This window comes from Neoarius graeffei, chromosome 5, assembly GCF_027579695.1.
Source record: "Neoarius graeffei isolate fNeoGra1 chromosome 5, fNeoGra1.pri, whole genome shotgun sequence".
Taxonomy (NCBI): domain Eukaryota; kingdom Metazoa; phylum Chordata; class Actinopteri; order Siluriformes; family Ariidae; genus Neoarius; species Neoarius graeffei.
This window is the reverse complement of record NC_083573.1, coordinates 79,327,034-79,343,495: the sequence shown is the minus strand read 5'-3', so window position 1 is coordinate 79,343,495 and position 16,462 is coordinate 79,327,034. Positions and strand designations below refer to the sequence as shown.

At 42.2% G+C, this 16,462-nt stretch overlaps 1 protein-coding gene across 2 annotated transcripts in view; it reads right to left on the bottom strand.

Moving 5' to 3' along the window:
* Positions 1 to 12,801, bottom strand: part of LOC132887089 (collagen alpha-1(XVIII) chain-like) — a 214,242-nt gene extending 201,441 nt beyond the window's left edge. For both annotated transcript variants that reach the window (XM_060922455.1, XM_060922456.1), the window contains exons 1-2: positions 12,516 to 12,801; positions 12,351 to 12,436 (exon numbers count right to left, since the gene is read on the bottom strand). In XM_060922455.1, the coding sequence (XP_060778438.1) occupies positions 12,351 to 12,436; positions 12,516 to 12,544 (115 nt within the window). In that variant the 5' untranslated portion in view covers positions 12,545 to 12,801. The remainder of the gene's footprint in view (positions 1 to 12,350; positions 12,437 to 12,515) is intronic.
* Positions 12,802 to 16,462: the final 3,661 nt, after the last annotated feature.

Below are 16,462 nucleotides of genomic sequence, written 5' to 3'. Positions count from 1 at the left end.
AATACTAGTTGTATACTCAGAGTTTACTTCTGTCAGACTTAAAGTATACTTTTTATCAACTAAAAGTGAGCCAATTCAGTCCCAAGAAGTATTAGATTAGTTTACTTACAAGTATACTGTAAGTACATTGATATCAGTATACTTGGTACACAAAAATATACTTAAGGAAATATACTTTAACTTTACTTAAGTATACTTAATAAAATAAACTTGAAGTATACTTCTTTTTGATAACGGTACAAAGACTGCAGCCCAAGCTCAGGACCAAATCAGGGACCCTGGAGCTGTGACGCAGCAACACTGCAACACTACCCACCACACCGCCATGCCTCTCTGACTCAATCTTTTGATTTAGCATAAAGCAAAGTTATCGTTGAGGGTGTGGAAATATTGTTGAGTCACTCTAGTGAAACTAATGAAACTAGTGAAACCAGTGAGGAATGAGGAGTTTCCAAAATACCTTAGGGTCACTCTTGATCGCACCCTCACATATCATGATCACATGAAGATAGTAGCTGACAAACTGAAGTCAAAGGTGAACATCATAAGGAAGCTTGCAGGCAACTCTTGGGGAGCCAAGGCAAACACCCTTCACACTGCAAGTCTAGCCCTCGTCCACTCAACAGCAAAGTACTACTCAACAACCTGGGCCAACAGCTGCCATACCAAACAAGTTGACACAGTCTTGAACTTTGCGAGTGGTCACAAAGACACTGAAATCAACTCCTTTTCCGTAACCCCCTGTCTTCTCTCACATCATTCCCCCTGACATATGCAGAAAGGAAAGAATGATGAAGGACATGATTGCCATTGAGGCCAACCTTGACCTTCCCATTCATGATGACCTCAACAACCTGCTGTCCATGCATTTAAAGTCTTGCAAGCCTGTCTGGTTGTCTTTTGAATCTCTGGACAACTTTGATGTCAAGACTGAATGGCACAGGGCATGGGCAGATGCCAGCTCCAACTGGGACCACACCATCATTACAGATCCCACAGTGAAGCCAAATGGTTTCAACCTCCCACACAAGCAGTGGCAGACACTGAACCGCATACGCACCCTCCATGCAAGAACAAGACACTGTCTGCATAAATGGGGAATGGCAGACAGCTCTGCCTGCGACTGTGGCCACCAAGACCAAACAATTCACCACACTGTGAATGATTGCCATATATGGTGTTTCACTGGGGGATTCATAGTACTGGACAAAACAACCTATGCCATCCTTGCCTGGATTTGACTTTGTAGATTTTGTAGTTTGTATACATCATACGAAAGAAGAAGAAGTGAAATTAATCGGAAAGGTATGTAGTTACAAGAGTGAGGAATGAAAGCCTGGAACCATAAATGGCTATTTGTATTTTTGAGGGATTTGTCAATTGTCTTAAAAAACCAATACCAATGATGGTTTTAAGATATTGATATAACTGTGTTGAAGAGCTACAATCATGGTGATTATGTATAATAGTGAATATAGTACAATGATTCTACCTGAACAGGTAACAGGTTAGTTCTATCTGTCTCACACATTGTGAAGGCCAACTTATTTAGTACTGAAATTGATGTGTAATTACAGTAAGCAATGACCAACAGAACACTGATCTCAAACACTGGCAATAGCATAAACTTTAATCTCTTTCCTGTGACTACACTTCATCTCTTTACCCAATACAATTTGGTCAGTACTTTGCCAAAGCTGCACATAGCATTTATATTTCCAATGGCTATGACATGTCATGCAGATTATGGAACAATCCTGTCACACATTTCTGTTTTACTTTTCTCCATCGTCATCATATCAACACTTGCCATTTTCGATCAGCTCCGGTCATGCCGCTTCAAACGGCGCCATGTTTTCCAGTGCTATTGTTTGGATGTTCCTGTTGAGATCACACAACCAGCAGGGAGTGGAATAGAAACAGTCACCATTCGTGCTTAACAACAGGGGGATATGTTGCTTATAAAATGTTTTGTTATGATGTCCACTTGCCTAAGCATTTCGGTAATATATACAAACTCAAAATACATGGCATAGCTATGAGTACACAATCTGACCTAACAGGTAGGTAGTTTTGCTTTGAGATGGTGCAGCACTTTGAGATGGAACAGACGTTCTGTGAAGGAGGATGTCTCTGGAGCTGCAGGGACACTGCTATGGTCAATGAGCAGATGCTATGCAGATGAACTTGAGGTACTGTTTAGGCATTGCACAGGCCACCACAAACCAAGAATGCATGTGCTCTGAGAACCATCAGACAACAGGATATCAAAAAATGCTCTCAAGGTGCAAAAAACATGGAGTCTGTATCATCTTAACATGCACAACATGGCGAAATAGAAGCCACACAGTGATGCTACAGCTAGTAGCTAATGTTCAAAGACAATTACTGATTTTTTTTTATTTAAAAAAATGTTGCATGAGCAGGATAGGAATTAAATCAATAACACTGAACAAACTAAAAATGGAAATTATTTTCCAATTTTTTAGCTTAGCTATAATGCTTTTCTCTTCTCTAAGACTCACTGGAACAAAAGATAAGTCTTTTTTCTACAGTCCATGTTTGCACTCCACTGAAGACTTCCTCTGGACATGCTTGCGTCCTCTGCTTCATTTTTTCCAGAAGCTGAAGGAATATATTTCTGTGCTGCTGAGGAAAATCTCCCACTTGTGCATCCTACACTGATTCATAATGCTGAAACTAAAACACAGCTGGCCTTCATACATTACATGAGCTTATTATTTGCAGCTTCAGCAGCTGTTATAGAGGCATACTATGATACATGATGTTCATATAACATTACTGCCTTTTAAACATTTTCACAATCTTCTTCTATGGTCCAAAATCCCACCCATAGTCACCATGCACCATAAACAGGTTAATAAAAGACAAAATACAGCCATATCTGTTTCAAAGGTGGTTCGCCATGGTCTGACCCACACAACGAAATACAATATCGTTAAAAAATTAAAGGTCAAGGGCTTGGATCTGTTTCTTCATTTTAATAGATGATTCTCTATATCTTCTCCAAATGTCTTTGAGAAACCTAATACCAAAGTCGGGACTGGAGATATTTTTGGCTGACACACATGGGTCTTTCTTTATTAAAAAAAGGCTGATTGTTTTCCCTCTAACCACTTTTTGGAAGTTCTGTCAGTGAAACCTAATATCACCATATGCTAATTAAAGAGCTCACAGCTCCAAGTGAGATTTTCAATCAGTATCTGGCTATACTAGCTATACTTTCTGGTGGTCTTAAAATGAGAATTTTTAGGTAAATGGCTTTGGGAAATGGGTTATGATTCTGAACTAGTGGCTCACCACTGCTGGACGCTTGAGAAAGGCCCTCAACAAATCGACAGGCAAGAGTATGTTGGATTGTATTCAAATTTATACTATTAAATAAAGTGGTCTTCCAGGGTTATATTTCATGACGAAGAGCTCTAGCTCTTTAGAAAAGGGTCAAAACGAATGAACCTTTTATGGTGTTTGATGGAGGCTTCTTTTCAAAGGGTGTGCATGTAAACCACATGAATTAAAAGTTTCTCCAAGATATAAAAACAAACATTATCATTGATTTGATAAAAAGTCAAAGTCCTTCTCACGCCAGAATCTGGTCTTCCCAGGCAGTCTCCTGTCCCAGTACTAACCAGCTCTTTAAGGCGTATGGGTGCGGCGCTGATCTCCGTTGGGTGTCTAGTCCTCTGGTAACCATGAGAGTTTGACTCCCCACTCGCATCTGTATTGCAGCGTGCCTTGCCAGATGGTAGTAGGTACCATTTTTATGATGGTCTTTGGTATGACCCAACCGCAAGTACAACTCGTGATCTCCCGGTCAAGAGGTGGACACACTAACTACTGGGCCAGCTCGCAGTCATTGATTTGATAGTTATGGCAAAATAAAATTTTTGGTAAAGTTATTTTAAAAATTTTTTTTTTTTTCAAATTTTCCAATATCCAGAATTTGCATACTGTTTTGCCAATTGATTTTTATCTTTGATTTTTTTTTCCTCATAAGAGAAAAATCACATGACTATTGAATCCATCTAGTCTCTCAGAAAACTTCTGCCTAAGCTGAGGAATCAATTACGGTTTTGACTTTTCAGTCACTACGTTTACATGCACATCCAAATCGAGCTGCTGTCGGTAATCGAGCTGAAGGTCCCAGCAGGGTGCCAGAGAAATCCAATCGTACATGCACACAACTGAAATCGAGCTATTGTGTGAGGTGCATTGTGCACCCGAGCCACAGGTGGCGCAACACGCCCCATCGTGTTGGTACACTTCTGGTTGTCGTCATGAAGAAGAGCTATTCAAGAGTGTAAACAAAGTTATCAGTTCCGTGTTCTCCATTGCGCGTTTTTCTCCCGTCCATGAATTTTAATATATTCAGCTCCTTAAGCTGAATGAGCATGAACTCTGTCTCCTCATTGCTCCAGAAGTGCACGTTTCTGCTTGCCTGTGGCAGTGGGGGCGTGGTCAAGCGCCGGTCTGTGACAGGAGGGCGGAGCCAGGGAAGGTGAGTGGCAGAATCACTTCACCTGACGGTAATTAACCTGTGTTTGTGTGTCTTCCCAGTAACCGCGCCCTATTTAAGGAGGCAGAGGGAGAGCAGAGGGGACAGCTCATCCCGGGACTAGAACACAGCGCGCGCGCGTGTGTGTGTGTGTGTGTGTGTGTGTGTTTTTCTCTCAAGAATAAAAGTAGGCTGTTAAACTGAAAAGTCTGACAATAAAAAGCCTATTAGTACCAGAAGCTTTGTCCTGCCGTCCTCTGTGCTCCACCCACACTTCAGAGAGCTCTACATCGCCATTTTCTCTTCTTCGTTTGTTCCTCCTGACCTCTTCTGCTGCTCGCTACTACTGTTGTCATGCCGACCGAGGCTGTTGTGTTTCCTGCTTGTGGTCTCGTCACTCGTCACTTCCAGAAGTAGCTCGACAACTAGCTCGATAGGGTATACATGCACAAAGTAGCTCGGCAGAAATCGCATAAACTAGGTCGTGTAGCTCGATTCCGAGAAATCAAGTTCGGTTCAATTTCAGCCGAATTAAGGTGTATACATGGCATTTTGAACTTCGATTTCAGTTGAGCAACGGCAGAAATTCGATTCTCTCTATGTGCATGTAAACGTAGTGAGTGTTGTCTTAACATGATTAACAGACATAGTTCGAGATGCAGGGCATGAAATGAGTAGAACAAGTTACAAAGTCATACATATCACAAGACCCCCCCACCTGAGTGATAAAGATTTTTTGTGAATAACTTCTGATTGTTTGCAATGTAACTAGGACCTGTAGCCTGCAAAGCTATGATATATGATCATCTGCAATTACGGAATGTAGTTCTACTGTATTATAAAACACTGAATGAATCTTAACTGAGACTCACTTCTTCCAGCTTTCCCACTTATGTGTATGGGGTCACTGCCATGTGGACCCTACTGACCCACATGTCATATTAATTGGAGCCTAGTGTTGTTGGTTTTTTTTTTTTGGTTTGTTTTTTGTTTTATACTGAATGCCCTTCCTGGCACAACCCTCCCAGTTCCTGGCTTGGGAAACAACCATTCACACACACATTCACACCTATGGATAATTTGGAGTAGCCAGTTAACCTAACTGCATGTCTTTGGACTGTGGGGAAAACTGGAGCACCTGGAGGAAACCCACACAGACACAGGGAGAACATGCAAACTCCACACAGAAAGGCCCCCATCAACCACTGGGCTCAAACCCAAAACCTTCTTACTATGAGGCAACAGTGCGAACAACTACACCACCGTGCCACCCACAGCCTTCTTCTTCTTTTGGCTGCTCCCAATTAGGGAACCATTGTTCCAACTGCACACCTCACTGCTGTTTCACTGTTCTCATACATGTCTTGCACCACTCTAATATACTTCTCATTCACTCCACTCTTTCTCATACAATACCATAACTCGTCTCTCGGCACTCTATCGTATGCCTTCTCCAGGTCTACAAACACACAATGTAGCTTTCTCTGGCCTTCCCTGTACTTCTCCATTAACATTCTTAAAGCAAAAATTGCATCCAACGTGCTCTTCCTTGGCATAAACCCATACTGCTGTTCACAGATTGCTACCTCTCTTCTCAATCTCGCCTCCAATACCCTTTCCCATAGCTTCATGGTGTGGCTCATCAATTTTATTCCTCTGTAATTACTGCAGCTCTGTACCTCTCCCTTATTCTTGTATATTGGGACTAGCACACTCTTTCTCCATTCATTTGGCATTTTCTCATTCTCTAGGATCTCATGAGGAACTCCAAAGCCATCTCACCCAAACATCTCCAAGCCTCAATCAGGATACCATCTGGTCCAATTGCTTTCCCAGTCTTCACTCTTTTCATGGCTGCCCTCACCTCATCCTTACTAACCAACTCTGCTTCCTGATTTGCTGTCTTCAACGAATCTGACCTTTTCTCTCTTGGATTCTCCTCATTTAATAAATCCTCAAAGTACTCTTTCCACCTTCTTAATACACTCTCTTTGTCAGCACATTTCCATTTACATCTTTCATCACTCTTACCTGCTGTACATCCCTCGCTTCCCTGTTTCTCTACCTAGCTAGTCTGTACAGGTCTTTCTCTCCTTCTTTGGTCTCCAGTCTTTCGTACAACTCCTGGTATGCATCTGCTTTCACCTTCGCTACCGCTCTTTTTGCCTTCTGTCTCGTCTCTTTGTATAACCGGCTGCTTTCCTCATCTCTCCGATCGTCCCAATTCTTCTTTGCTAGCCTCTTCTCTTTTATAATTTCCTGCACTTCTTTGTTCCACCACCATGTCTCCTTGTCTTCCTTCCTCCTTCCCGATGACCACCCTAGCACCTTCCTTGTTGCCTCTCTTACTAGTACAGCAGTAGTATTCCAATCTTCTGGCAGACTTCCATGACCACTCAATGCTCGTCTCATTTCTTCCCTAAACTCCTTCTGATGTTCAAACTCTTTTAGTTTCCACCACTTAATCTTCGGCTCCACTATTTCACGCTTCCTCTTTTTCACTTTCAAGCTCATCCTGCACACAACCACTTGATGTTGTCTAGCTACACTCTCCCCTGCCATCACTTTACAGTCTCCAATCTCCTTCAGGTTACCCCTTCTGCAGAGTATGTAGTCCACCTGTGTAGCTCTTCCTCCACTCTTAAACTCCACCCTGTGCTGCTCTTTCTTCTCAAAGTATGCATTGACTATTGCCAAATTCACCCTCTTTGAAAAATCAACCACCATTTGCCCTTCCACATTTCTCTCTCTTACACCATATCTGCCCATCACGTCCTCATCTCCTCTGTTTCCCTCGCCAACATGTCCGTTGAAATCTGCTCCTATCAGCACGCACTCCTCCCTCGGTATACGTTCTACCACTTCATCCATCTTTTCCCAGAAAAACTCTTTCTCTTCATTCTCACATCCAACCTGTGGGGCATACGCACACACACATATGCCACCCACAGCCTAACTGAGACTAATATGCTAAATAAAGCTAATTTGATAAGATAAAATCATAGACCTAGAACAGAAGTGCTACAGGTGCCTCGTTCAATATGTCTGTTTTCATACTTCTCTAAGGAGGGTCAAATGAGGACATTTCATCCCTGGAACATACACAGTGCAACATTAATGAAAAAACTAATACAAGAATTATTAATTTGGTTTAGAGCTCTTGGACACAAAAATGCTTATTCTCTCATGGAGAGTCAAGGTTTTGCTGATAAGATAGCTGTGGGTTTACTTCAAGCCAAGGGCAATAAAAGAGTACCTTGAAAACCTCAATATGCTGATGGCAAAACTCACACTGATGCCTCACTAACCGCACACCAAGCAGACTGTGTGAATGACCATTAACACTACTACAAACCTCAACCATGTGAATCAAACAATCATTTGAATTAGAAAAGAGTTCACATTCCGGCGAATACACAGCAAAGCTGTTTCCAGAGCAACGGCTTTATTTCATGTGTGTTTACAGCTGTGGCTGGAAATATTTGTCCTCAAATGGGCTGCCTGGCAAATGCACAACACTGCTGGCTGTGTTCTCTTGCATGATGAGTCATAGAAGTACAGAAGTCAAATGTCAACCATACAACAGCTCAGTTCTGTCACAGCTTCAGAAAGTGCTCTATACAGTAATAAGCATCACTTACTGACACAAAGACATCTTCTCCATAAGTGCCATCATCAAAATCTCTCCACAACGGATGTGCAAACTCAGTAGTCTCAAAAACTGTTGAAGCATTGCAGCATAAATCTAGCATTTAATGTTGTTAATACCACAGCAATACTCAGTCTGAAATCTGATTGAGAAGGCACTGATTAGTTTTCTCTAACAGGATAGCTCTGGCCCTACGATGACCTGGCGACTTGTCCAGGGTGTACCCCGCCTTTCGCCCGTAGTCAGCTGGGATAGGCTCCAGCTTGCCTGCAACCCTGCAGAACAGGATAAAGCGGCTAGAGATAATGAGATGAGATGAGATCCCCTGATGTCAGCCAAATATTCACTCCAAAGCTGCCCTTTAACATCTACTTCAACCTCTGAAATGTACCTGGAAGTCAATTTCTCAGTACATAAACCAGGATATCTTGCTCTAGAGACTACTCTGTCACCAAAGTAATTGACAAGCTGGCATGTTTACAACAGTTGCATCAATGGTAAAATGTTTACCAGCACTTCCATCATAATGGCCTTGCTATCAAAATATGGCAAGGTCAAATATGTGATTGCTTGGCATGCTTCATTTCTCGATGCCTGGAGCCAGTCATTCGTAACAGGGTCTACTATGAGCTTACAACATCATTTTACAGTCTGAACACAATCCAACTTTTGTATGTAATGTCACCCTTAATGGGTGATTATATGGTCCCCATACTTTGGCATAATAGCTATGTATTAGCTATTCATACAGATGTATGGACTGCATTTGGTCACCCATCACTCATTACAGGGGTAATCTGTGGTTAAAATTACAGGATGTCTTTCAGTGGCACTGACCTTGAGGTATGCACACAAGGGATGATTTATCAGTCCATGACTGCATCTTCAGTTAGTCTTCTAACTGATGGTAAAGGCGCAAACTTAATTTGCTAGTTCTGAAAGATGAGCACTTATCTTCTGAAAATGTCCAGCTTATTCTGACCAGCTGCCAGCAAAACCACATACCAAGTTGACCAAACTGGTAGACCTTCTTTATTATTTTATGGTAAGTTCTAAGAGAAAGGAAACAGTTTCCAAATTCCTGCTACTAATTTGACATCATAGACAAGTTAAACGTTTTAGAAAAAAATATAATAATAATAATAATAATAATAATAATAATAAAAAGTAGGTATGAGAATTAGAATATTTCAAACCTTTAGTGATTAGATTAGACAAGCTAGAAAATAGCTTAAATTGGTAAAGGTAGTCTACCAGTTTGACCAGCTCAGTCTGTATTTTGGCAGCTGGTGGCAGGTCAGAATAATCTGTGGTGGGTTTCCCAAAAGCCTCTTAACACTAAGAGCATCTTAACTAGGAGAGAGAGTGTTCATTGTACTGCTCACTCTACCCTTTAACAATGATCTTTGTGCTGCGATGCTCCTGGGAAACCCATCCCTGGACTGTTCAGCAGAGAGAACACCTCAAATTCAGCACCTGTACTTTATATCGAGGCTTTGCACCATCACATGACCCCCATAGCAATGGTAACTATGCTGCCATGACAGGAGGCATGCTTGTACTGCTTCATTCAGATGAGATAGTTGTTATTGACTGGTATGGGAAGGTTTTACTGCATTTTTGGATGTGCAAATCGTTTTGAACGAAACAAAGACATCAGATTATTTTTTTATTTACCAAAAGTAATTCATCATGGGGGGGGGGGGGGGAACTAGAGAGATTTCTAAACATAGAAGGGAAAAATGGCTCGCAAACATTCAGCGGGACTCTGTGTTGAACAGAGAGGTCAAAAACCGTATGGTATGTTCACTTCATTTCCACGAAGGTAAGAATTCCAATAATAATAATAATAATAATAATAATAATAATAATAATAATAATTCAGAACTGCAGCAAGGTGCTCATTCTTATACAGTGAAGTGAAAATGAGTGTCAATACAGCGGCTTGGCATAGCCAAGGCAGCAGTAGCTCAATGGTTAACGCATTGAGTTGCTGATCAGAATGTCATAATCCCAGAACATCCCAGAACTGCTGGGCCCTTGAGCAAGGCCCTTAACCCCTAAATCCTCAAGCTCTGTTACAAAAGATTAGATAAATGTGATGTCCAGTCACTCTGGATAAAAGCATCTGTCAAATGCCATAAATGTAGGAATCAGATAAAGAGGTTTTGTGTCAACGTAATGTTGTATAAATGAGCAAGGACTGAAAGGTACATTTAGTTCAAATTCATAATAAAGTTATATGAACAAAGAAAATGTACGCTGCCCTCAACCTTTGCAACATTTTATACACATTAAATCATATCATAAATTTGAAATAGTATCAAATTATGATGAAAACAGTTTAAAGCGAGGCAGCCCTTCACTTTCATAAAATCGGTGAAATTTAGTTCCATCTGAAATTTGGTCATTGTGATATATGTTTATTTCTGTAACATCTCACAAAATATCAGGCCATTCTACAGCTGGGAGTTATTTAATTTGAGGGGATTCCCGAGCAAATAATGTGCATGAAATGGCTCGCTTCGCGCAGTCAAGCAGACAAAGGAAGTCCGTGTGCGCATGACCGTGCACTGACAGTTATATTATTCTGTCGCTAAACGAACAGCTGATCACACCGAGGTGCTCGCTGAGCGCTGATATTTATTTATTAGTTTGGTCCTGTGTTTCCTTTCCTTCGCAACATAACGTCTTTTCTTCTCACTTTCTGTTACTGTAGTTGGTCTTTCACAGTTCAGTCTCACACTCACGTCCTCCATTTTTCTCTCCTGTTTCAAATTTGTATCCCACAATGCCTTGCACGAACAGGGAACCCCCATTGACGTATTATCTTGAATTGCACTATGGTGAAGCAGGAAAAAATAGTGGAGAATTTAGGGCTACGTGGCCCTAAATTCATTCATTGTTCTATTTTTTAAAAAATAATAAAGTCTGTGGGTGGCACGGTGGTGTAGTGGTTAGCGCTGTCGCCTCACAAGCAAGAAGGTCCGGGTTCGAGCCCTGTGGCTGGCGAGGGCCTTTCTGTGCGGAGTTTGCATGTTGTCCATGCGGGTTTCCTCTGGGTGCTCCAGTTTCCCCCACAGTCCAAAGACATGCAGGTTAGGTTAATTGGTGACTCTAAATTGACCGTAGATGTGAGTGTGAATGGTTGTCTGTGTCTATGTGTCAGCCCTGTGATGTCCTGGCGACTTGTCCAGGGTGTACCCCGCCTTTCGCCCGTAGTCAGCTGGGATAGGCTCCAGCTTGCCTGCGACCCTGTAGAACAGGATAAAGCGGCTAGAGATAATGAGATGAGATGAGATGAATAAAGTCTGTGATTCGAATTCAGGAGCTTTCGGTCCACTAAATAAAAATAATTAGGTCTCAGGGTCAGTGTCATTCTTTTTATGACCTACACTTGAAAAATCTGAAAGGCGGTCTACCTTTAAATTTAAGAGAAGGAATATCGTCATCCTGTATTTGTACTCAAACTGAGTACATGCTGGGTAAAGCTACAAACCCATTCTGCTGTATCAGCATCATCCATAGCATAACTTCATAACTCACAGCATGAACAAATAGGCTATCATCCTAATCATAATGTGTAACAGCAATTGGATTCAGGAGGGGGAAAAAGCACTGAAGCTTTTCTTTAGTTTACTGACTCATTGGGATCCTGCCAAATCCAAGCACACCAGATTCAACTATTTGGCTGATTAGCAAACTTGAAGTGGGTGTGTTCGAGCAGAGAGAACTCGAAAGCATGTAGTACATGAGGTGGTCCAGCACCAGGACTGGGAATGATGGTGATGAAGGTGTTCAAAACATTTGCGCAAAGCCCAAGGGAAAAGGATGCGTAAAAGCGCATCATCTCCATAATAAACATTAACGTGACAAGGCAATGAGAGCACATCTGAGTGAGGTTGATAAGCTACGTGAACTGAAATGATCAAACCTTTGGAGAAACGAGTTTCATTCATTCGTTCACTGAGCAAGGAAAAATGTCAGAGTTGCATCTTCAGCCAGGATTTTCTTTAAAACTTTAAATAAATTAATAAAATCACAGTCCTCACCATACAGGCAACTGTGAAAGAGTTATAAAGGAATGAAACTGCAAATTTATCATGCAATCAAAACCTACAGCCGCCGCTGTTCTGTGCGTAAAGGACCTGCAATTATAAGCGAGAATGCAGGATGGTGCCATACCGTCCTGCAGCTGGAACGCGACCGCTGGATGGAAAAGCCACAGCGCAGCAGCAGCAGCGAGGTACAAACAGCAGCACGGCGGCACTCTGGTGACAGGAGAAACATCCTCTTAGAAACGAACTAAACACAACTCAAATCGTGGCAGGAGGTATTCATTACATTCACCTTAGGAAAGGCATATCTCCGTGACTCATGGGTTGCTGGTGCTGTTGAAGGAGAAGCCGTGAGGCGCAGTGTGTTTCCCCGCTGGCGCAGTGCAGTGAGGCTCCGCGCTCCGCTCCACTCCGCTCCACTCCGCACCTTCAGGAGCTGCTCGTGAACAAAGACAGCCTCAGTTCACCCTCAACTCAATCTGCCCCCTCAAACACACTGAAATCTGACTCCCGGGCTCAAGCCGTGGACCTCCACCTTTATCCGGCCCTGCACCGTTCCCACATTCTCACTGACGCACGCCATGTCTCCTCCTCAAAGTCTGATGATAAGACAAGTCTCTCACTTATCTCCCCAAAAAAATGGCTGCAAAGCATCATATCAATCATATTTCAGAGCCTATAGCTCGGTTTTCAAACTTCATCTACCAAGCACCACTTCATACTTCTTGTTGAGTTTATCATGATCCAACTTTTCACATATTATTAGTCCATCCATCCATTATCTGTAGCCACTTATCCTGTTCTACAAGGACAAGTTGCCAGGTCATCACAGGGCTGACACACAGACACAAACAACCATTCACACTCACATTCGCACCTACGATCAATTTAGACCCACCAATTAGCCTAACCTGCATGTCTTTGGGGGAAACCGGAGCACCCGGAGGAAACCCACGCAGACACGGGGAGAACATGTAAACTCTGCACAGAAAGGCCCTCAATACTCATCTCTCTAGCCGCTTTATCCTGTTCTACAGGGTCGCAGGCAAGCTGGAGCCTATCCCAGCTGACTACGGGCGAAAGGCGGGGTACACCCTGGACAAGTCGCCAGGTCATCACAGGGCTGACACATAGACACAGACAACCATTCACACTCACATTCACACCTATGGTCAATTTAGAGTCACCAGTTAACCTAACCTGCATGTCTTTGGACTGTGGGGGAAACCGGAGCACCCGGAGGAAACCCACGCGGACACGGGGAGAACATGCAAACTCCGCACAGAAAAGCCCTCGCCGGCCACGGGGCTCGAACCCGGACCTTCCTGCTGTGAGGTGACAGTGCTAACCACTACACCACCGTGCCGCCATATTAAAAATGTTTGTGCAAATAACATAAGAATATATGGATGACACAAGAAAGTACATGTACTTATTTCCATTGTGGCCCATTATAAAAATAAAAATACACGTAACATAGTTCAGTAGCATCAATAATAAATAGTTATTAATAGGTAAGTCGAGAGATATATTAAAAGTGGAAAATTACATTAATAAAATACAAAATTACTAGATTCTTGTCTTAAGACTTTCAAATAAAAACTTTTTGACGAGAAATTTGAAATTTCTCTCTTTAATTTCTGTATTTTGTGCCTCAGCAACTAAAGCCAAAGAATGTGTGTTTTTGTTTACTTTCATTAAAAATGCTATGAAATTATAGTTGACATGTTTATCTCTGCCAACTTTGTTGGAAGAGGTTATGTTCTCAGGCAGAACGGTGGTATTGTGGTTAGCATTGTCACCTCACAGCAAGAAGGCTCTGGGTTTGAGCCCAGTGGATGATGAGAGCCTTTCTGTGTGGAGTTTGCATGTTCTCCCCGTGTCCGCGTGGGTTTCCTCCGGGTACTCCGGTTTCCCCCACAGTCCAAAGACATGCAGGTTAGGTTAACTGGTGACTCTAAATTCACCGTAGGTGTGAATGTGAGTGTGAATGGTTGTCTGTGCCTATGTGTCAGCCCTGTGATGACCTGGCGACTTGTCCAGGGTGTACCCCGCCTTTCGCCTGTAGTCAGCTGGGATAGGCTCCAGCTTGCCTGCGACCCTGTAGAACAGGATAAAGTGGCTAGAGATAATGAGATGAGATGAGATTTATACATAACCTGCCCAGAATTACCAACCAATTAAGTTTACCTTCAAATTAACTCCGTTATAAATAATAAATACTAAGAAGTTGGCTGATCACGATCTGCATCGTTGGCGGTATATAGAGATCCTCTGTGATTCATAGATAGCTTGGGCTCGCCAGACCTCAATTTGGGAAAACAACAAATAAATAAACAATAATCTAAACGTGTAACTAGAGAAAAAATTGTTCCACAAGAGTCTTTTAGATATCTGTTCTTAGCTTCGTAAAGGGGTTCCCCTTCTAAAAGCAAGAAACCAAACAGAGACCCAAAGTCCAAATAACATTTAAAGTGACTCAGGATGGGAATAATTAAATTCAGTTTGTCAGTATTAAAATGTCATTAGTTTGTCTACCTGCTTTACACATTTCCAAGAAGAAAACAATAATGTGCATTGAAAAAGAAACAAAACAAAATGAAAAATACTCCGACTGTATCATGGAAATGCACAGACGTTCCTCATGAGACTGCCATACACAGTGTATGACTCTTTGAAGACAGAGGAGAGAGAGAGAGAGAGAGAGAGAGAGAGAGAGAGAGAGAGAGAGAGAGATGTGACAAAAATGTCACTTACCCACATTTAATCTGATCTCATGAGAAATTTGAAGGAATCCGTGTTTGTATATTGTTCATGCAATTTCATACAAAGTCTGGAAGATAAGGTGCAGATGCTACCCCATAAATATTCCCTTCCTGTAAATTTAGTTGTGTGAGTTGTTATCAATTAGCAAATTGAGAACCAGTATTGGTATTCATTAGTTATGTCTCCTTACCATTTCATCAGCACAGATCCATCTTGGTACTAAGAACACTTCATTGTCTTGCAGTGTTCATATGGACCATGGATAAGGACAAAAAACAAGCAAAAACAGTAATAACCTTTTATGAACTCATGCATAAAGTATGAATTGTGATTCCAGCACAAGTGATTGCAATGTACCATATTTTGCACAGGCGGCACGGTGGTGTAGTGGTTAGCACTGTTGCCTCACAGCAAGATGGTTCTGGGTTTGAGCCCAGCAGCCGACGTTGGCCTTTCTGTGCGGAGTTTGCATGTTCTCCCCATGTCTACGTGGATTTCCTCCGGGTGCTCCGGTTTCCCCCACAGTCCAAAGGCATGCAGGTGAGACTAATTGGTGGCTCTAAATTGACCGTAGGTGTGAATGTGAGTGTGAATGGTTGTTTGTCTCTGTGTCAGCCCTGCAATGACCTGGCGACTTGTCCAGGGTGTACCCCGCCTTTCGCCCATAGTCAGCTGGGATAGGCTCCAGCTTGCCTATGACCCTGCACAGGATAAGTGGTGATGGATGGATGGTTATGTTTTCGCCTCTGTTTGTTTGTTTGAACATGGATTTATTCTGTTTTATGGAACTGTTACAATGAACAAGAGTATCACTGAACCAAACAATGTTTTGGAAGTGAGTGTGTGAGGATTTGCAGTAGACTTGTCCAGGGTGTACCCCGCCTCTCACCCATAATCAGCTGGGATAGGCACCAGCTTGCCTGCGACCCTGCACAGGATAAGTGGTTATGGATAATGGATGGATATTTTGCACATAATCAAACAGGTCAAAGTGAGGTTGAGGTGCTGAATTGAAGCTGGTGTTTATGAACCACCTGCTTCGACCTGAGTACAACATGATGAAACCCAGACACATACAGAAAGCCAATCCCTAAATAATCACCTTCTTAAATCTCTAAGCAAATTACAGTATAGTTTCTAATGTAAATTACATAAGCTCCCCTAGCCTAGTGCACATCTGGATTCAGTCAAGAAGGGAGTTTCCTTGGATTACAATTGTTCGTTGAATATCTTTCCTGAGAGATACTGTGTAAGGTATATTACTGGAATGAACAAATGGACTTCATCCAGATTTAACTGCAAAATTTAATTAATTCAGCAGAAAGGTTTATAGCTAAATCCAGACTGATGTTCTCGCTTTAAACAAGGAACACAGGTAATACTACACGCTCATAAATATAGCTGGAACCAGTTTTCACTGCTAAAACAAAACTCTTGGTTTTTCAAACCTCCAAAGGATGAGACTTTGTGTAA